At 35.7% G+C, this 22,018-nt stretch overlaps 1 protein-coding gene across 2 annotated transcripts in view; it reads right to left on the minus strand.

The window, feature by feature from the left end:
* Positions 1–8,600: 8,600 nt before the first annotated feature.
* b4galt6 (UDP-Gal:betaGlcNAc beta 1,4- galactosyltransferase, polypeptide 6) overlaps positions 8,601–22,018 on the minus strand; it is a 31,328-nt gene continuing 17,910 nt past the window's right edge. Inside the window, 6 exon segments of one of the 2 annotated variants that reach the window (NM_200938.1) lie at positions 8,601–9,609; positions 12,476–12,577; positions 14,368–14,490; positions 19,135–19,322; positions 21,034–21,150; positions 21,236–21,357. In NM_200938.1, the coding sequence (NP_957232.1) occupies positions 9,462–9,609; positions 12,476–12,577; positions 14,368–14,490; positions 19,135–19,322; positions 21,034–21,150; positions 21,236–21,357 (800 nt within the window). In that variant the 3' untranslated portion in view covers positions 8,601–9,461. 2 annotated transcript variants of the gene reach the window in all.

Consider the following 22,018-nt stretch of genomic DNA (forward strand, 5'->3'; position numbering starts at 1 on the left):
GAGAATGAAATTGTCACTTCCTAATAAACTAACGACGAATTTCAAGAAGACAAAAGTAATTTGGTGTGGTAGGAGAAGCTATTGTGGGACTTATGTCTTATATAACAAATTACTTGAGCCTCAGAAGATAAAACGAAACAATGATCGCGCAGTGGCTTTTGGAGGCCTGAGACTGCAGTCACTCAAGAAAGTTGAGAGGTAGTAATACCGAAACACTTTGAGGTCTGACAATAGCCCCTTTCACACAGTGATACCAGTAAATATTAAGGGTGTCACGATCCTCCAAATCCTCGATTCGATTACATTTTTGATTCTAAAGGCACGATTCGATTCTCGATTATGAATAATTAATTAATTAATGACCAATTAATTATTTGTAGCCTACCGTTTAAACTACCTGACCTGCATGGTCTTTGTTTGTCACGTGATGTGCATTTTCAGAGGTAGAGAGGAAGGACGGCTGCTCAGAAATGCTACACGCCACTGTGGATGTCAAATCGTTGTCGTTCTAAAATGCCATTTAAAAACAAAGACAGTGTAAACAGGGCCTGAGTGTGTACTTTTCACGAGCGGATTTGCAACGGGGGCGGGTGGAGGATTGCGATGCTGGTGTTGTCTATCGGACGAACCATACGTAATACGTACATAGCAGAGCTTGCAAAACTGTGTTTTTTTTTTGTCGACAACACGAACGTTGTCAACATAACTCACTGGAAATCCAAAATGCTTACACACCGGCGACTTCATTGAAAGAGGAGAGGGTTTAAGTTCTGTCGACGGGTCTCTGCTTCTGCAGTTTAACAAGCACTTCAACAAGCCTGTTATTTCCCGCTTGGCAAGCCAAGCTGACGTGACATGGGGGCGTGGCAGCATCGACGATTCTATTTTTTGATTCGATAATCGAAATTGAGCATAAATTTCCATCGATTTCGATTGAAAATCGAAATCGTGACACCCCTTGTAAATATCCTGAATATTTCCGGAACGACTTTACCGGTATATTAAAAAAAAAAAATCGCTGTTCACACAGGCGAGGACGTTACAGAAATTTTCCAGAAAAGACATTTCTTTCACACATCCATTCCAAAATACCAGTAAATTCTGACATCATTCTCCACAAATGAGCCTTAAACGGCTGCGCTTGTATTTGTATTGTATTATATGTGCGTGAGCTGGCGCTCACAGGCTGTTTCACAGGCACACGCAAAGCTTGAAGGTAAACAAACAGCGGCTTATAAGCATCTTATCGATGCTTATTTACACAGTTGGTATTAAGAAGTACATATAAACGTTATCTGACTAACTTCTAGCAACTAAATGCGTCTGGGAAAATATTCAAAGGCTTTTATTCTCATAAACCACGCGGACGTAAACGCGTCTGACTGTTCTGATTGGCTAAAGCAGACGTCTCACGTCAGCACGTTCTAGACGTGCATGCGCTCTTTCCGGCAATCTTCCTTCTGCATTCACACAGAGCAGCATTCCGTTCAAATTACCGGTAATGTTACAACTTCTCTTTCCGGAAAATAGCCAGAACGAATTTACCGGTATTTTCAAAAAGGACCTGTTCACACATACAACCTTTCCGGAAAATTGTCGGTTATTTTCCCGAAAGGTCTGTGTGTGTGAAAGGGGCTTTTGACTGTGGACTACGTTTTACAAAGTGGTCAATCCACTGGTTTGTCTATTAATGTCATCCCATCATGAACATTTTTGTTATCATGATCTGTTAAAACAAAAGTTTCGGCAATCTTTTAAACTTGATGTTCACAATCTCGTTACTGCATGCTGTAATTTATTTAGTTAAATGTTTTCATCGTAATTTATGCACATTTTTTCCTCATAGAATCAAAATTTTACTCTATTCATTTGTGCACATAATAGATTGAACCTTAAATTTAAGTTTATATTTGACCAATCCCACAGGTGAATTGAAAATGCATTGAATTACCAACTTTTAGGGTTGAATAGACTGAGAATGACACAAAAGTTTATCTATTTTCTGACTACTAATCTAGCACGATTATGGGTTGTGCTGTGAGGAACCACACCAACACAAGACATGCACATTCAGTGTATTCCTCCAAAACCCAAAGATTTCAATCAAAGTTATAGTTGGCATTTACTTTCTTTTCCATTTATCTTAAGCAATAAAGCAGTGACTTCATGCTTTAAACCAGGTATGCCCTAACCTTTTCGTATAAAAGGCCAAAAATCAAATATCTACGGAGACCTGGAAGGGACATGTTGGTGGAGAAAAAAAATAGGTGGAAGAAAAAAAATGAAACGAGTGATAGATAAACATGTTTTTGAAGGTTTTTCCATTGCCTCGCAAAACTGTTGTTCGACAAACACTTCACTTCCTACATGACAACTTTTGCCGGGACTCCCGTATTTTACCATTATATCCTAGGTATTCTCCCATATTTCTCTCATGTTTTTAATCTTAAAAGCATGTTGAAATTAATATAAAATGTCTGAATTCACTTTCTTTCCATTAAAGCTGTGCGTCGATCAGCGCTCCTCATATGCAACCTCTGAATCAGTGAATGCCTAAGCGCCGACTGACTCCCAGATCAGCTGTACACACCATTTAAAGAAGAGCTAAAGTGCAGGTCAATTTGGCATACGGGTGTGTTTAAACAGACAAATACACTTAATATGTAAACATGCAGGATGTCTTGCGTGTTTTATTTCAAACATAACTAATTTCTTCTTGAATGAGCACAAACAGTTAAAGTATGCTTTCGTTATATATCATTGCGTTCGTAAAGTGACACCTCGGTAATCAAACAAAACAAAATGAGAGATTCAGGGCCTACTCACACTATGCCATCCGTACCGTGCCCAGGCCCGTTTTCCTGGATCGTTTGAGAAGTGTGAGTGTGCTGAATCGGGCTCAAGCACGGTTCCCTTGGTCGGCCCTGACCCAGTTGGAGGAGGTGGGCCTGAGCGCGGTTCACTTGGGCCCAAAACTGAAAGCGATAAGTGACTTTTAAGGGACTGTTTCATATGGATTTATTACTCATTCTTACTTTTCAGTGAACGCAAACTGCCGTAGATTATTGAAGACGCAAACCCCTCACTGCACGACAGCTGCGCACCTAATGCCTAGTTCACACTAGAGGATTTTAAGCCTGATTTGAGCCCGATTTTGAAGTTAACAAGCTCGCCGACAGATAGGGCTGTGATCGGGAAGAAATCTGCGGGTGCTCGGCGCTCGCCGCTCTTTATGTGTGAACTGAGCAACGCATCAACGAGGCTCGCTGACGCGTCGCCGACACCTCGCAGATGGAAATCCAACATTCAGCATGCTAAATATTCCAGAGCAGTCGGCCGACTCAACCCCACGTGTGGTCAGATGTAGTGACAAGCTGCAGCCAATGAGAGAGCATATCAGCATGAGCTGAATGGCTGTGTGTTCAGGAGCTCAGCAGAAACATCTGTGATTGGTCAGAATGGGCATCGATGCACTCGCTTCATTCTGCGTTAGCACAGACATGAGAAGAGGATATATTAACAGTGGAACTAGAATTCTGTAACTATTAGAATTACCATACTGCTCATTCTGACCGTCCTCATATATAACGCCATAATGTCACAACATATTTACATTCAAAGCTTCTATTGAGATATTAAAATTAAGCTTTGAATGTCTGGCATCATATTTAATGACACCATTACCCTAAAAATATAATAGTTTTTTGGTAATACAGCCTATAAATATGTAGTTAAGATACTAAAACACTTAAAGGCTTGGCTTTCATTTTCACTTTCAAACAGGAGCTATTTCACAGCACAGAATATGCTGTTTTGAAAGATATCTGGAGTAAATTGATGTTTTTGCCATCAGAAAGTTTTGTTTATGTTAGCAGGAAGTTGCTAGGCAAGAAAATGCACACATATTTAAAGTCACAGCGAAAAGTATCAGACATGCATGCAGTCATTAAGACCAATATGGTAATTTAAGGCAGAAATGCTCAGTTCTTTACTGTTTTGTAATAAAAAAACAATGTCAGAAAGAAATACACTGATAGTTAGAAACGGCAGGGTGTTATAAATATGTTAGTTTTATTTCAAAGAGTTATAAAATTACAAAAATTAAAAACTCTGTGCATCTATCCACTCAAACCTTGCAGATGAGTGATTAATCTGCTCATAAATCAGCTGATTTGACGATGTTTTTAAATGCTTCCTCTAATGCTTGAAACGCTGTCAGTGATGTCATCAGCACACAAGCAGCCAATAGTGTTCAGCTTTTTTCTGACGACTCCTCCCTCAAATTTTCATTGGCTGTGGTTTGGAAGCTTGAATGAGCTGATGGGGAATGAGTTGTTGTCAGATCATGTAGTGTGTGACCCCCCTCTTGTGGATCGTTCACGGAGTGTTGCGTAGTGTGAACACCACAGAGATCAAAAGACACAAAGTCAAGTCATGTAGTGTGAACGGCACAGCGATCTGCTGATGTTTAAAATCCTGTAGTGTGAACTAGGCTTTAGGCAGACCTCCTCATTCCTGCAGCACGAGAGCTTTATGATTATGAACGCCAAAAGTGGCGGATCTGGCGAAATATCTGACTGGGTGTCACTGCATCCCTAAGGACTGTTTGGCGAAATATTTGACTGCATATCAAACCGACTGTCACTATATAACTAGAGAAATCTCCACTGTGCTGCTGAGTGACAGCGCTTCTCACTCAACAGCACAGCAGCGATGACGTAAGCGCGCCGAGGCCCGATTGTGGTGTGAGTCAAATCGATTGTGGTGGTTCGAGGCAGCTGTACCTAGTGTGAGTATGGCCTCATTTGCTGCTCTTCACTTGTTTGATAACAGAGGTGTCACAGCTGATCTGGGATCAGTTTATCATACGGAGCGCGTTCGTATGTCAGCGCATATTCACTGATTCAGAGGTTGCATATGAGGGGAGCTGATCGACGCACAGCTTTTATGGAAAGAAAGTGAATTCAGACAGTTTTATATCAATTTCAACAGCCTTTCAAGATTAAAAATATGAGAGAAATACGAAAAAAAAAACAAAAAAAAATCGAATAATAGGATATAATGTATGGGACAATCCCGGCCAAAACAGGAGGGTTGTCACAAATGAAGTGAAGTGTTTGTCGAGGGAACGCAAAACATCTTTGCGATGGAATGCAAAAACTTTAAAAAAAAATGTTTACCTATCACTCGTTTTTTTTTTTTTCCCCCCCATTTTTTTTTCTCCACCATCACGTCCCTTCCGGGTCTCCGTAAATATCATTGAGAGCCGTAGGTAAATATACCAAACTATATTACATTAAAGTTGCCATGGGTAATTTCAAAATGTATTCAAATTTCTAAATATTTCAAAATAAATAGAAAACATTTATTTAAATCATATAAACTAATGAAGTAAAACGTTTTAAATGATAACATATTGCATTAAAAACAATCGCATTTAGAACACAGTGGAGTGAAAACACTAGTCAAGCAGAATCTGCCTTTGACTTGATTTGGTCACAAAGCTCCAGCATTTTTGGGTGCCAGCATGTACTTTTAATAAGCTAAATCTCATTTATTTACACCATTCAAACATTACAGTTCGCTTTAACATTAAAACAAACAGAGTTACATTACATTTGAATTGACAAAATCAAAATCATCTCCCTCTCTTCTCAGATGGAATGGAGGACCAAATCAAAGGTTGCCATGGGCCAAATTTGGCCCGCAGGTCCTAGTTTTGGCATCTCTAAATTAAACCATAAGGTCACAAAAGGCCTATCTGAACATGTTAATACCAGGTGGAAACTGTACAGCTTGGCTGTCCACTTATCAATGGATTACTGAAAATGCTTGTTAACACAAGGTTAAATCTCTTGGTGTGTTTTTGTGGTAACAAAACAACATTTAAACGGTAACCGCAAGTGTCTTTAATGTGGCTGGTATTAAAAATTAATAATTTATTCCATAACTCCAGTTTTACAACTTGCATTTGGTACCTCCCGGGCATTAATTTTGGTCCTTGAGCATAATCAAGAAAAGACATCAGACTCATAATAAGTTTTCAACTATAAAGTCTTTTAATGATCATTACAGAGCGAAACGCAGTGAACAGACTGGTACAACAACGAAAACAAAACAAAAGAGAAATCTGGAGCCAGGATTGTACATGTCAGTCAAAACAGCAGGCATCTCAAGACATTCTGCTTTTCACACTGGTGTTACAGTTAAAGTGGACCCTCGGCGTTTAAGAAACATCGAGAGAACAGCAAGAGAAATCCCACGTTTTTCAGTCCCATTCAATGACCAGCAGACATTTCGGATTTAGGAGACAGAGCTCCAGATCGAAATAACAAAAATGAAAAAAGAAAAATTTATGTAAATGTGCACCCGGTTTATTTTTAAACACCATCCACACGCACCCCACTGCACATCTCAACAAATAAAGTGAAAGTGGAAAAAAAATAAATATTTATTTTTAAAAACTCAAGGCACAAATATGAATACTGCAAAAATGTAACACTCGACACATTACAGATCTGTAATGGTGAATAAATCTTTTTTTTTTAAACTCTCTATCTATTGTTTGTTGTATTTTCTGGATATTTTCTGACAGAATGGAGCAGCTATGAAAGGGCTGGAAAATGAGATGATATGAATGCAAATTAGCGGACAGATGACAGCACTGAAAATAAAAGCTTCCCCAAAAAGCTAAATGCCAGAACCAAACACACCAGAGCAGTCTCACTCACAAGTACCTTTCTCCTTTAAAAAACAAAAAAACAAAAAAAAAAGTTATAAAGTTATGTCATGAAAATGGCGTCACCACCAAAAACAAACTAAATAAATGACCTAAACATTCAATATTCATATTGCATCCCACCATACTTTAAGAACAAGGTGTCATTTTCAGTCTCAAACTTTGCAACCAAGCACTTTGCAGCAGTGCAAAAGCTAATGATTAGAGCAATCCCTAACAGCCCTGTCTGATAATAATGAGCACAAGACTCCACCATTAATCCATTTCCAAACTAAAGTGCGGCCTCACGCCTGGATAAATAAGAAAACAGTGCACTGTGACAGGTGGAATGATACTTGTTTATTTGAACACTCTGAAAACCATGTATGCCACACTTCCCCTCTTCAAAAGCTTATACTCCTTCTAAAACGCCTCTATTTCTACGTCAAACACCCAACAAGTTGTTATTTCTCACTAGCCACTTCAACACAAACACGGGGTGCAAGCCAACTCACATTTGCTCCAGCTTTGCCTAAATTTTGTTTATGTAAATGGTTGACCGTGTGCAGTGGAAAAGCATGGTGAGTTTTCCATGTCATAGCCTAGAGCTATCCTCTCATATTAAACTGCATATGTATGCAACATGTGGTCATGACATACACAGACTCACCCATACAGAAACAAACAAGTCACTTTTAGCGACCGGATCAAACGTTTATATTGAGCTACATTTCAACATACAATGCTAAAAACAGTGGGAGAGCGAAAAAGCAGACTTTGGCACCAGTAACCTCCATTTTTATATTTATATTACATCTGGTTTATGAAATAACAAGAATTTTTAATTCTTGAGTTGGTCAAATGGTATTTGTAACCCGTAACCACAGTAAACAGGTCTGATTAGACCCAATTTTAAGTCTGATTGTTTAAAAGGAGACTGTAAACAGCAGACTGAGTACTGGAGATCACGTCGGGGTCACCACAAGAGTAGTAAGACTGTACTAGGGTTTTGCAAAGCGTCCATTCAGAAAATGTGAAATGAAAATATGCAGATGGAAAGAATCTACAAAAGCAAAATGTTTTGTGAGCTGTGAGTGTCTCAACTTCAAGAATTAGAAGTCCAGTTAATGCCGCTGCTAAAATCTCTCCCTCGATGTGTAATTCTTCAAGTGGACACAAACATACATGAGCGCGCACAGACAGACAGGATGTATGAGAGGACATGAAACAGCAGTTTTAGAACACGTATATAATAACTTAAAAATAAAAATACACAAAATAAAGCAACTTATGGTACAACTCCAAAAATTAAAATTATATACAAAAAAGGCAAACATAAACCAACCAATAGTCTTCCAAAAAAAGATTTCCAACAGCTTGTAATGCTCGAAACTTTAACAGCATAAAGTTGTCATGGCCCAAGTGTGCTCCGAATGCCATTCAAGGGCAAACAATGCTGTCGCCCTCTCATTTTGGCCCTACGGGAGCACAACCTTCACACGGAGAGCTACGCACACAAACAAAACAAAACAAAACACAAAAACACAGGTTGAAATACACGCCAAACCCAGTAAAGGGCGTTTTGGCTTTAGCAGCTACAAACCCGATTGAATATCAGGTCCTCCTGCGAACGACCTGTCTCGTAAACACCTCGCTATCGCTTCAGTCACATCTACTGAGGAGTGCACTTCAAAAAGCAAGATGTGAGAATGATTATGCTATAAACAAAAGCAAAGACGGAAAAAAAAAGACATTCAATAGGACTAAAGGTTTAAGACACCAAATAATCATGTAACAAAAAATAAATTAAGGCATGCAGTAGGTGATGATATCTGATGTTGGTTTTGATTTGTTGTCCTGCATTCTACGGTCATTGCTGTTGTTTTTTTTTTTTTTTTACTTTTTTTTTATTTATATGTCTGTAGTGTCCCACACCATTGAAGATTTTTTTTTAAAAATCACTTAAAATGAACAAAAACAACTAATAGCTGCCAGAAAAGAAGAGTGTTTCCATTGGAACCACAGGCGTCTTTTAGGGGACAAAGCTAAAGCATTGTTTAAAAGGCCAGTTATTTACAGGGTAGTCTGGGTAATTCATGCAACTTGTCAGCATTCTGTATAGCCATGGGACTGTTGAAAAAAAACAACCATTACACACCACCAAGGTGAGATGTATTCCATAAGATTACAAAAAAAGGTGAAGGACAGTTTTAAAATACATCCATTTAAACTGCAATAACATCATCTAGACAATTTCTCTTTAAAAAAAAACGGTAGATATGTATATAAAAAAAATTTGATATTAACAGAACATGACAAAAATGTCTATTGGCGTCAAGTATATAGTGCTGTTGCAATGTAAAACCAAGCTTTCTACAATGTAAGCACAGATGACTGGATCTAGCGTTTGATAGCCTATAAAATTCAATTAAGGCTTCGCAGTAAACATCTGATTCGTTGACGCTGGCACTCCCCACCTCTTTTTTTTTATGTGTTGCGATCGGATTCGCTAAAGCCAGCATGGACATAGAGAAACATGCAATTGAACGGACGCAGTCACGCTAGTACACTTTCACAGATATGATCCAGTAGATCCGCACGCGCGCACACACTCACGTCACGCAATTAACTGTGCATTAGGCAGGCCTTTGCCCTCGTTGCTCCTGTTTTTAAGGGCGTTTGGCATCGATACATCACATTTTCTGACTCGAGGGGCGGGGAAGGATTGGTCACGCTGAGCCTGTCAGTACTCTGCAATGGGGGCGAGCTCAGGATTGAGGTTGACTGTGATGTTCTTATACAGGTTGCTCAGAGAGATTTCCGGAGAGTACTGCAGATTGTTCAAGCCGTCCAGATGCTGTCGCTCTTTGGAGTACCTCAGCAACTTGTACCTGAGGGGGAGGGCGAGATGAACGCGAGTTAGCATGTCCTTGAGATAATCTGCTGGAATATGTAAAGATCTCTGCGCACGTATGACTGCAAATATGTTTTTGCCACACACGGGTCAATCCACTCTAGGTTAAACAGCAAAAGATGGATACAAGTTTTAAGGTCGGGTCAAGAGTATGCGGGTCAGAGGTAAAGATCGAACAAAGATGTTTTCTACATTCGTATCTTAGTAGTGCTTGAAGTCCTAGCTTCCTAAACAAAGGGGGGTGTTGAAGAAAGTGGATCAGTAAAAGGCTCCTTCACATGATGTTTGTTTGAACAAAAAGGCACTTCCTCAGTGCAGTCAACCTAACAATGTGCTAAGCAAGCAGTTGGTGTTTTTTAAGGGGGGAGGGAGGGGACGGTGTAAGGTCAGGCTTTTCCACCCACTAGAACTGTTTTGATGCCAGAAATTTACAGGTAAAGATAAGTAAAGGTAATGGATTTAAAAAAAAAAACAATGCAAAAATAATATTATTCCTACTAAATTAATTTAGATTAAATCATTGATATTCATACACAACAGCTCAAAAATTATATTAACTGTTTAATTTGTATCCTAATTTTTACACAATACATATAACACATGGTGAGAATGCAAAGTCTCAGGTGTCATTTAAGAGCTCTTACAAGAGTTATGTAAGAGTTATTAATGAATTCATTTGACTTAACTGGATTCATTTTGCAGTTGAAATTAATAATAAAAAAAATGTTGACCCATGATGAACCACGTCAATACTAGGTGCTTTTTGTTTTTGTTCAAAAATCTGCTTGCTAGATACTAGCATACACTGGAAAAGAAATCTTTATTATTTAGTATGCAAGGATTATGTAAATTACAATATTATAATATGCTTTTTAGGGATGCTGTGCAAATTAAAATGTAAATATGTTTATTACAGTAAAATTAAATAGGTAACACTTTATAATAACTACACACTATGAATCTTTTACTAAGCATTAGCATCCAGTGAATTCATTATTTGTTAAGCATTAACTCTACATTAATAAGCAGTTTATAACTGCAGCTACAAATGCTCTATTCTTGACTTATAAGCACCTATATAATGCGTTTAAAAATTGTATTTTCATACTTAGTTAATGATTTATATTTCATTCCTAAATTAAGTATTGCATTATTTACAAACCAGTTGTATTCAAGAGTAGTTGAGGGTTTTTAGGATAATTCAAAATGAGTTAGTAAATGATTAATATACTATTGAAATCAACATTTATATATCTTATAATTCAGGCATATACTAATAGTTAACAAATATGTTAATAAATGCTTTATTAACTCAATTACATGCAGTTTTGTGACCTAATCTAAAGTGAGGACTATTCATGCTTTATAAATCCCTTGTAAATGACAAAGGCTCAGAATCATAAGAAAATAATCCTTGCAATCTTTTTTTAAAAGTAAAGTTACAGTAAAGTTCAAACATTGATGAATAACAGTAGTGTCAAAATATGACAAACTAGATAAAACAACAACAATTTAATAATTTAATAATTTACCAATATAATAAGATGCAATGTTTAAACTCTACAGTGGTTTTATTTTAGTAAAGGTTGCAAAGATTTATTTTTTATTTGAAGTACAGTTTCATTTGTGTATCTGTAAGTGAATAGTAATGGTGTCATTTTTTCTGTTTAGAATTTAACTGAGCCTTTATTTGTCATTTATAAGGGATTTATAAAGCATGAATAGTCCTCACTTTAGATTAGGTCACAAAACTGGATGAAGTTGAGTTAATAAAGCATTTATTAACACACATAGTAACCATTAATATATGCCTGAATTATAAGATATATAAACGTTGATTTCAATAGTTTATTAATAATTTACTAACTCATTCTGAATGATCCTAAAAAACCCTCAACTACTCTTAAATACAACTGGTTTGTGAATAATGCAATACTTAATTTAGGAATGAAATATAAATCATTAAGTATGAAAGTATAATTATTAAACACATTATATGGGTGCTTATAAGTCAAGAATAGAGAATTTGTAACTTCAGTTATAAACTGCTTACTAACGCTTATTAATGTAGAGTTAATGCTTAACAGATAATGAATTCACTATTTGCTAATGCTTAATAAATGATTTAGAGTGTGTAGTTATTATAAAGTGTTACCAATAAATATTAAAGTGATACATATCTGTCTGTAGCTTTTAAGAAAAATATAAAATGAAAACGTACTAATATATATATATATATATATATATATATATATATATATATATATATATATATATATATATATATATACATATATATATATATATATATATATATATATATATATATATATATATATATATATATATATATATACACATATATATACATATATATATATATATATATGTGTATATATATGTGTATATATATGTATATATATATATATATATATATATATATATATATATATATATATATACATATATATACACATATATATACACATATATATACACATATATATATATATATATATATATATATATATATATATATATATATATATATATATATATATATATATATATATATATATATACATATATATACACATATATATATATATATATATATATATATATATATATATATATATATATATATACATACATATATATATATATATATATATACATATATATACACATATATATATATATATATATATATATATATATATATATATATATATATATATATATATATATATATATACACATACATATATACACGCATACATGCATTGCGATATGCAGTTTAATTTTGTGATGACATTAGAATTCAATTAAATTGCACTGACCTTCCCAAGAACTGCACTTCTCCTCTGTGGTGATGGGGGATAGATTTGTATTTGCCAATATCACCTTCTGGCCTGGTAACATTGAAGCCTGCATAATGAACCCTGAAAAACAACAAAAACACACTGTTACAAATGGCCATGAGACGGTAACTGTTATATATGTACAATGTGGTTTGGAAAAGTCAAGGTTTTAAAACCTAAGGTATGTGGAACGGTGCTTTCACCTAAACAGGCAAAGTTTCTAAATGGACCAAAGTAGCTAAAACAAGTCACGTGTGAGTACACAGTTTATTTTGCAGAGTCCCGCAAAAAGGGGGGGGGGGGGGTGTTGGTGTTTGACAGTGTGCGTGCGACATGACTGAAAAGCGAGGAGGGATGCGGTGGGCAGGGGTGTGACAAGGGTACGCAACGTATTTGAGGACCGGGATTGAGACCCGCGATTTCCGGGAGACTATCACCCGTTTGCGGCATCCGGGAGTCTCGGTGCATTTGCGGATAACTCCCGGTACTTCCCGCTTTACTCATAATTCTCTCTTCATAAAGCCGTATGCCTATTACATATCCATAAAACACTGTGATATAGCCGGGCTAGGATCGTATCGCTTTCTCACTGCAATCGATCTGCTCTAGATTTCGTTTCAATCGAGCCGAGACCATCTCATTCAGGCAAACTCAGACTGATTGTTTTGGCGCGGATCCGAGCGTGATTGCTGGATTCACATATGCCAAACGAACCACGCTAACTTGGCCAACGAGACAGGTTCCGAAACAAAAGTCTATGTCTAAGTTAACGATTCATTTGAATTATTTTGCCTGACAAGTTTACTGTTGCAAAATATTATAAATGTTTCTCAAAATAACATATTTTGTATTCAAAATGGAAAAAGTTTATTTTTTTCCAGAAATTTAAAAAGAACTTATTTTGTAGCAGTAATCACAATACAGTAAAACCATGATACTTGCATCCAAGGTTATCATACCATCAGAATCTTATACTGTCCCATGACTAGTTACAAATAAAAATATTGATTTAGACACCAGGTAGTCAGTGTGACAACAGCCAATCACATAACACTATACACTAGGGATGCTACGGTTCTCAATATAATATTGAACGTACGGTACGACTTACACTGTTCAATATGCACCTGTGAATTGCGGTTTTCTCTATGTTTCCATCGTAGTTTATGCGCATATATTCTATCGAAAAAAAGTTTATCCTACTCAATTATGTGCATGTTTTTTATGCATATTTTCAACAGTTATGTGCATCTTGACGTTACCATCAATCGTTTTTATGCACATATTCAAAATGAGCATTAAAATAGGTGGGTGGAAACGTAAGGCTAAGGCGAGAAATACCGCTTTGTCTCTAAAAAAGGGGAAGAGACCGACAGAAACTCAGAGTTTAGAGAATAAAACCTGCTCCTGACCAGGTTAGGTTCACAGAGTAAGTTACCACGGTAACTAACTCTGAGTTAAAGTTACCTCTCTTTCAGAATCAGGCTTGACTTACCCTGCATTCTCGAATTTAACAAACCTGCCATTTTGAAACAATAAACCCTGAGTTTCTCTCATTTCAGGGTTAAAATACTCAGAGTTTTCACTTAACCTTCTTTCTGAAACAGGCCCCTGGTCAACTGGGAACTTCTCGCATACTGTTTTTCCAAATCTATGAATTCTAACATGCTACTTAGCTCGCATACTGTTTTTAACGTACTATATAGTATGGAAGTATGATTTGCTGGCACCTATTGCCATTTGAGTTCATTATTATGGAATATAATTTAACTTGTTAAATATTAAAACGTAACATTAATTCCCTGTTAATAAAATAATCGCCATGCTGGTCCTATATTTACACACATACTAAGAAATCAAACAGAACCAACCTGTTCCAGAGGTCATCGTCCTCTCCTCCCCAGCCCCAGAATGCATTGGGAAAGCCATTGATCTTGAGAAACTGTTCAACAGTAAGTCCACTCACTCCACCAAAAAACTCATTGTAGGGAAGGCTGAAAACACACACAATATTTGACAGTCACTAAACTGAAGAACCACAACAAACTCTAGAAAAACCTTCTAAAACAAATTCAAACAAACAAAAGGAGAACAGAGAACACAAGAAGAAACTGAAACCTTACCATCAGGGATCTCTTGAAAGCAATAGGCAACAAAAAACAAGCCTTTTAATAGTACAGACTGTCATACTACTTTACAAGGTGATGAGGAGATTCAGCACACATTTATTCCTTTGCAGGCTGTCCACAAAACAGTTTTAGTTCCAACCAAGATCCACCCTAAGGAATAATTTTTCTTTTAAACCCGAGCATAGGAAAGCCGCACCATCGCATCACATGCAAAATAAGGCTAAATTATCCAGCTATTCCCAAACACTTCTGCGGAGCAATTATGGAAGTTAACGCATCCATATGCAAATCTCATGATCTGCATAACGGAGAATGAAAATCCCAACATTTATAGTCACTGATAATACAATATTTGCAAGCTGGTATCATTGAATATGTCACTAACTTTGCAAAACTACAGACAGAAACACATGCACTGGGCACTGACTCCAAGATGGAGTCTGTTAGAATGAAGTTAAAATACTTATTCTATTTTATATTTAAGACATGACATTTCTAGCATTTTATATTGGTGGTAGTTTCACACATGCAAGAGTATACATTTTTTTTAATGAATATAAGTGTACAAGCAATGCAAATGAGGGGAATAGAATAGTTCAGATTATTTGAACTTCACAATATCCCAAACCATGTTCAAGTAAAACATTGTGCATTAACACCGTGCCGTTCCTTAACCAAATTGTGATCAAATGAATTATGATCTACTATTTGAAAGAATGATTCAGTGAATCACTTAAAACAACCACCTTTCCTATTTATTTACCCATTATGGCCCATTTCCACTCAGTAGTATGGTACGGTTCGGTTTGGTACGCTTTTATGGCCGTTACTGTCAAAAGGCGTACCAAACTGAAACGTACCACTTTCGAAAGGATACCAAACACGAGAAAAGGTACCAAAAGGCGGATCTAATCGCGCAGCTGAACGCTATTGGTTTACAGAGAAACTCTCGCTTGCGCAACGAGCAAGAATGAAAACAAAAAACCCCGCCATGTTTAGAAGACAGTCGACAAGTCGAGAGATTACAGCGTAATTATATATACATATAATAACGAGAGATGGTCGACCAGGGTTCAAACAAACCTTGTCGTCTTCTTGATGAACAGCCACAAAGCCAAAAAGAAGAGCAGATTTGCCCCTTGCCCCTTAGTTTTTTTACGAGCCAGTCTATAGCGTGAGCGGTTTTGCTTTCTTGCTTGCACTCGCCGTGTGTCTATATCTGAAACATCAAACTTCTTGAGCTGACGATAATAATGTGCGCTTGATTATTGACGAGCTTTTGAAACTGATCCTGTCAGAAACTGACAAACACGAGAGTGAAGCGCAAAAAAACAAAAACAAAGGAGAAGCTGGAAAAAAAGGAGCACATTATTTTTTCAGCAAACATGAACAAACTGCCCTGTTAACCATTATGATCACCTTCTGGACTATTATGAACTCAGAATGATGGAATGACTCTAATAGAGGTTACATGTGCTGCTGAAGATTAAAGACACAGATGAGAGGTTTGCTTTGACTGAGGCCTATATGTTGTGTTTGAACCTATATAAGGCCTAAATGTCTGCTATGTATAGTTTTTCTGTAGTTGTTAACATATAGGAGACTGTAAGGGTCTGTATGTGTTCATATATGTTGCATTTATTTATTTATTTTATATAATTACAGACGTTACAGTGGGCTATTTCACACTATCATTGATCTGCAGTTATAATCAACTTGTGTTCATAGAAAAGTTAGTAATAAACATTTATAAACATGTATTTGTGTGTATAAAGCACCTTTTTGTGAGAAATGCTTCTCATATGATATGTGAACGACCTGTACGGATTTACTGTAGACATTTCCTCGATCGAAAATAACGTTGACTGAAACTTTCTGTAGTACAACACGCCCACCAAAAGGGTACCCTTGGTAGTGGAAACGCAAGCCTGATAAATGTGACCCGTACCAGTCAGTGGAAACGAGACATTAGAAACAATGAAAGCACAAAACCACACTCGGAAAGTATCAATCCACCAGCTTCAAAAGCATTTCTGTTCTACTTCACATTTGTGCAATTTCACAGCGGTTTACTGAACTTATGAAAGCACTAATTGCAGACCTGCATTAGTGACCAAACATGTCAGGATGTCTTTGAGAAACAGGCACTCAAACGCAGCTACTACAGGGAGTTTCTGGTGCTTAACATTGGCGAAATTACACAGACAATTTCCTGAAGCCCTCTAAAAGGATTTGAACAAACATTATGGTCTGGATGAACGAGAAACAAAAAAGAAAAAAACAAAAGACTCTCAAGCATGGCAGCATGAAAGCCTATACATAAATAAGTAGTTATCAGAAAAACAAGTTTAATTATAGGTTCTTCAGGAAACGCACATTAAAATCAATGCAAAAACACCCTAAATATTCAAGCGTCCAAGTCTTCTGTGAATTTGATAAGCTCTTATTTTATATACAGATTTTCTTTGACTAGTTTTATCTTAACTAAGCTGATAGTTTTGCATGCAAAAGTGGTTTAAAAGTTCTCCTCTTAAGATCAAGCAAGTAACACAAAGTATGCTGTGGTTCAAACTGATAAACTATATTTTCACACATTATTTTATACCAATTAATGGTTAGTTCACTGCAAAGTTAAACTACTGTTTAATTCAATTGGATCATTTGAATTGGAACTCTTTATTAAAGCATCATATAAAGCATTCTATGGAGCCAGATCAGTCTCAAAAACAATACATTTACAAAATAAAAGACTAAATACTAAATTCAAAACACAATTTGCAAATTCAAAACAGAATTCATAATTGTCCACAATATTTATGATTTTTTTCTTCAGATGCTTCAGAATGCAGCAGCACGAGTGGTCTATAATGAACCTAAAAGAGCACATGTCATTCCGTTGCTCATCCGTTTGCACAGGCTGCCAGTTACTGCTCGCATCAAATTCAAAGCTCTGATGTTTGCTTACAAAGCAATTTCTGGCTGCGCCCCTTCTTATCTGCTCTCACTTGTGCAGATTTACAGGCCCTCCAGAAACTTGCGTACTGTGAATGAACATCGCCTCGTGGTTCCATCCCAAAGAGGGAAGAAAACACTTTCCCGAACTCTCGCGCTCAATCTGCCCAGTTGGTGGAATGAACTCCCTAACTGCATCAGAACAGCAGAGTCACTCACTGTCTTCAAAAAGCGACTGAAAACTCAACTATTTAGTCTCCACTTTCCTTACTAATATGCAATTCCTTCTCTGACTCCTCCACTAACTACCAAAAAAAAAAAATTACTGTTTTGCTTCTTACATTTTTCTTTACACACCTGAAACTTGCCTACAGCACCTATTCATTGTTGCTTTTACAGTTGTGTAAATTGCTTCCTTGTCCTCATTTGTAAGTCGCTTTGGATAAAAGCGTCGGCTAAATGACTAAATGTAAATATCAAAGGTGTTTTTGTTGAATAGAGCGTAAAATATGGTGTTTTTAAGCACAATTAAAATTAAATTTAAAAATAATAACTTCAGGAAAAATATTTTATTACACTAATGAGAATATGACTGGAGGAAATTGCTAAAATAAACTTAAATAATAAAATAAAACAAAATTAAATTAATAAAATGAAAAAAAAAAAAAATATATATATATATATATATATATATATATATATATATATATATATATATATATATATATATATATATATATATATATATATATGTAATATAAAATGGTCATTTTAAACTATACAATGGGATGTAAAAACCAGTGAATTCACAAATTGTGTTTTGAATTTACATGTTGAATTTGTGTATTCATGAACAGTGTTTTGAATTTTTCGAATTGTATTTTGTATATGTGAATTGTGCGGTGTATGCATGAGTTTTATTTTTGCAAATCTATTATTTATTTCTGGTCTTTTAATGGAGAAATCTCTCAGATTTTATAAATATGATCATGTTTGTTTTCCGAAGACAAATGTAAACCTTATGGGTTTGCAACAACACAATGTCAGAATTAAATAAATTATTTAAGCTATGAATATTCTTAACATTTTAAACGTTTTTATTTACTTTTCTTAAATTTTAAAAGTTTTAACTTTTAATTTCATGAAAACAGATTCTTCTTTTTTTTTTATTTTGGCGTAAAATGTCATTTGGAACCCTAATAAAAACCCTCATGAACACTCCAACGAAACACAAACACTAGATTTATCCCTAAGGATCTGCAAGGGTCTACAGGCACTGGATAACATCACAACAGTTAATACAATTACACATACTTAAACTTGACAATGTGTGGTCTACAACACTAAAACTCTTCAAAACACAGTCTAGAAGAGTTCAAAAACACACACTATGAAAACAAACTGCACTCATCTTAGCTGCCTTAAAAACCTGGAGCAACTGGGCAATGAAGAAAATGAAAGTCAAACAAACAGAAAAAAAACACCAAAAGAATGAGAGTTAAAAGAAGAGAATAACAAAAATAAACCTTTGGCAATGCTTTCAGATGGCTGACTTACATGTACATGTATTTGTCCAGCTTGGCGGCGAAGTGTCGAGGCATCTGACCACAGCCGTAGTAATTACGGTCGTTTTCTGGAATGTGATCGACGTCGTGAAACACCACACAGTCCCAGTCCAGGTCTTTCATAGCCTCTTTAAAGCCCACGTTAAACAGCATGGCACGGTTAAACGGCTGAGTACCCGTCTGAAAGCACACAGACACATGACTGAAAACAGACCCAAACTAACAATAAGTGTTCTTTTATTTTACATGATAGGTATTAATAACTTGACAAACAAATACTAGAGGTGTGAACTTACACTGATTTCACGGTTTGGTTATGATTATCATGCCATCGATTCGGTTCAATCCGATGTCTCAGTGCATTGCTGATGCTTTCCATACACAATTTTATATTTTACTTCACAGCACAAGAATTGTTGTATTAAAATGTATAATTTTTAAATAGATTTTATATGTACAGTTGAAGTCAGAATCATCAGCCCGCCTTTGAATTTTTGTTTCTTTTTTAAATATTTCCCAAATTATGTTTAACAGAGCAAGGAAATTTTCAAAGTATGTCTGATAATATTTTTCTTCTGGAGAAAGTCTTATTTGTTTTATTTCGGCTAGATTAAAAGCAGTTTTAAATTTTTTATGAACAATTTTAAGGTCAAAATTATTAGCCCCTTTAAGCAAATTTTTTTTGATGGTCTACAGAACAAACCATGGTTATTCAATAACTTGCCTAATTACCCTAACCTGCCTAGTTAACCTAGTTCAGCCTTTAAATGTCTCTTTAAGCTGTATAGAAGTGTCTTGAAAAATATCAAGTAAAATATTATTTACTGTCATCATGGCAAAGATAAAATAAATCAGTTATTAGAAATTAGTTATCAAAACTATTATGTTTAGAAATGTATTGAAAAATCTCACTAAAAAGAAATTGGGGAAAAAATAAAGAGCGGGGCTAATAATTCGGACTTCAACTATTTGTATACATGGGAGAATTTAAATAAAATTTCTTACATTATCAGTTTACTCTCTATCGTTTTAGAAATAGGTAATAAAATATGGCAAGAACTTTCAAAACAAAATCTTAATAATGAAAAAATATGGAAATATGAATAGTGTACAATAATCAACCAAAATAATTCAGCAAATTCCAGTTTATCAACACTAGCAGCTATCAACACTTTGTCGTTTTATCCTTAGCCTAAATAGTTAAAATCTTTACATTTAGAGAGGCGAAATAGACTTATGCGCAAAACTGAAATATTGCATAAAATATTTGCAATTAAAGCAGTTTCCATCCAAGAAGTCATTATATATATATATATATATATATATATATATATATATATAAATAAAACCTTCTCCTCAGAAAAATGCAATGAACACACTGTGGTTTTTGGAGATGTGAGAGCACTCTAAGGTAATAATACCTGCCCATTTTGATGACAGACTTCGGCTAAGGGATTTAAGAATTACCAAAAAAAAAAAAAAAAAAAAAAAAAAAAAATGTCTCACCATGCCCATTTTTGCCATCACATGATGTGCATGCTAGAATTTATTTGGTAAATGGGCTTCCATCATAGTCCTTACGCATTTTGATTGATTATTTTATCCTACTCATTTGTGTGCACAAGAATTTTATGCACATTTACAGAAATTGTGTGTATCTTGGAATCTCCAACAAGCATATTATTAAGCAATATTCCAAAATGTGTATGAAAATAAATGGATGGAAACATAGCTGATGTCATTTTACTTCATTTTGCTATTCTCACTTGCATTAATGAATTATAGTGTGCTGAACACAATCTTTTAAAAAGAATTATAAATAAATATATCTGTTGTCTGAATAATTTTGCATTTGACTGTATTTGAAGTTAAAAAACCTTGCTTTGCTCACCTGTTCAATGACATAAAAGGCAAACTGCAAGCGTTGGCGTTGGAGCATTGGAGTAAGGTGCTGAAATAGAATGGGAAGATGCTCATGGCGATTCCTAAAGGGGATTAATATGGCCACCTGAAGGGGATGAAGAGAAAAAAAAGTGTCAGACTGATGTCCTGATTGACCTGTACTGAACAATGAAATCACAACAGTGACTCGCCTTCCAGCGTGGTTTGCAATCTTTGGGCTTCCAGTGGCCTCCAAATTGAATGTCCATATGTTTGAGTCTCAGTTCAATCTCCTCCATAGGAACCTCTGTCATGTTGACATCCATCTGACCCTCTGCAAGGCAACACAAAAGAAAGAACTAAGAAAAGAGAAGACCAGGGTTTAAAATGAACACTTTTGAATGATTTAAGAACATTACCCAAACATGAAACTTTATGCATTTCACGGTCAGATAGACAATTGTTAAGTTTAAGCATGAGAAAAAAAAAGATGTAAAAAATGTAGCTGAAATAAGGTCTGAAAAACCACAGTGAAAGGGCCTGAATAAGACCTCTGAGTAACTATTGTAAGCTAGAATATTTGTTTCACAATTCTGTTCTTTTATTTACAGAAAACATTACAATGATTTACATTTTGTAAAGTCTGTTTAAGATCAGCTCAGCTGTATGCATAAGAGTTATAATATTCATGAATAGTTCACACCTGGAGAGACAAAAGACACTCCCCCACTGGCTAATGTTCACCCATCAAGGGAATTGTAAAGCAATGTCCATCTGCAAAAGCTAGCCCAAACTAAATGCTTGCTGTATTATGACCATGTAAGCCATGGGTGTCAAACTCAATTCCTGGAGGGCTGAAGCCCTGCACAGTTTAGTTCCAACCCTGCTCCAACACACTTACCTGTAGGTTTCAAACAAGCCTGAAGGACTCATTTAGTTTGATCAGGTGTGTTTAATTAGGGTTGAAACTAAACTGTGCAGAGCTGCGGCCCTTT

This window comes from Danio rerio, chromosome 20 (genome assembly GCF_049306965.1).
Source record: "Danio rerio strain Tuebingen ecotype United States chromosome 20, GRCz12tu, whole genome shotgun sequence".
Taxonomy (NCBI): Eukaryota; Metazoa; Chordata; class Actinopteri; order Cypriniformes; family Danionidae; genus Danio; species Danio rerio.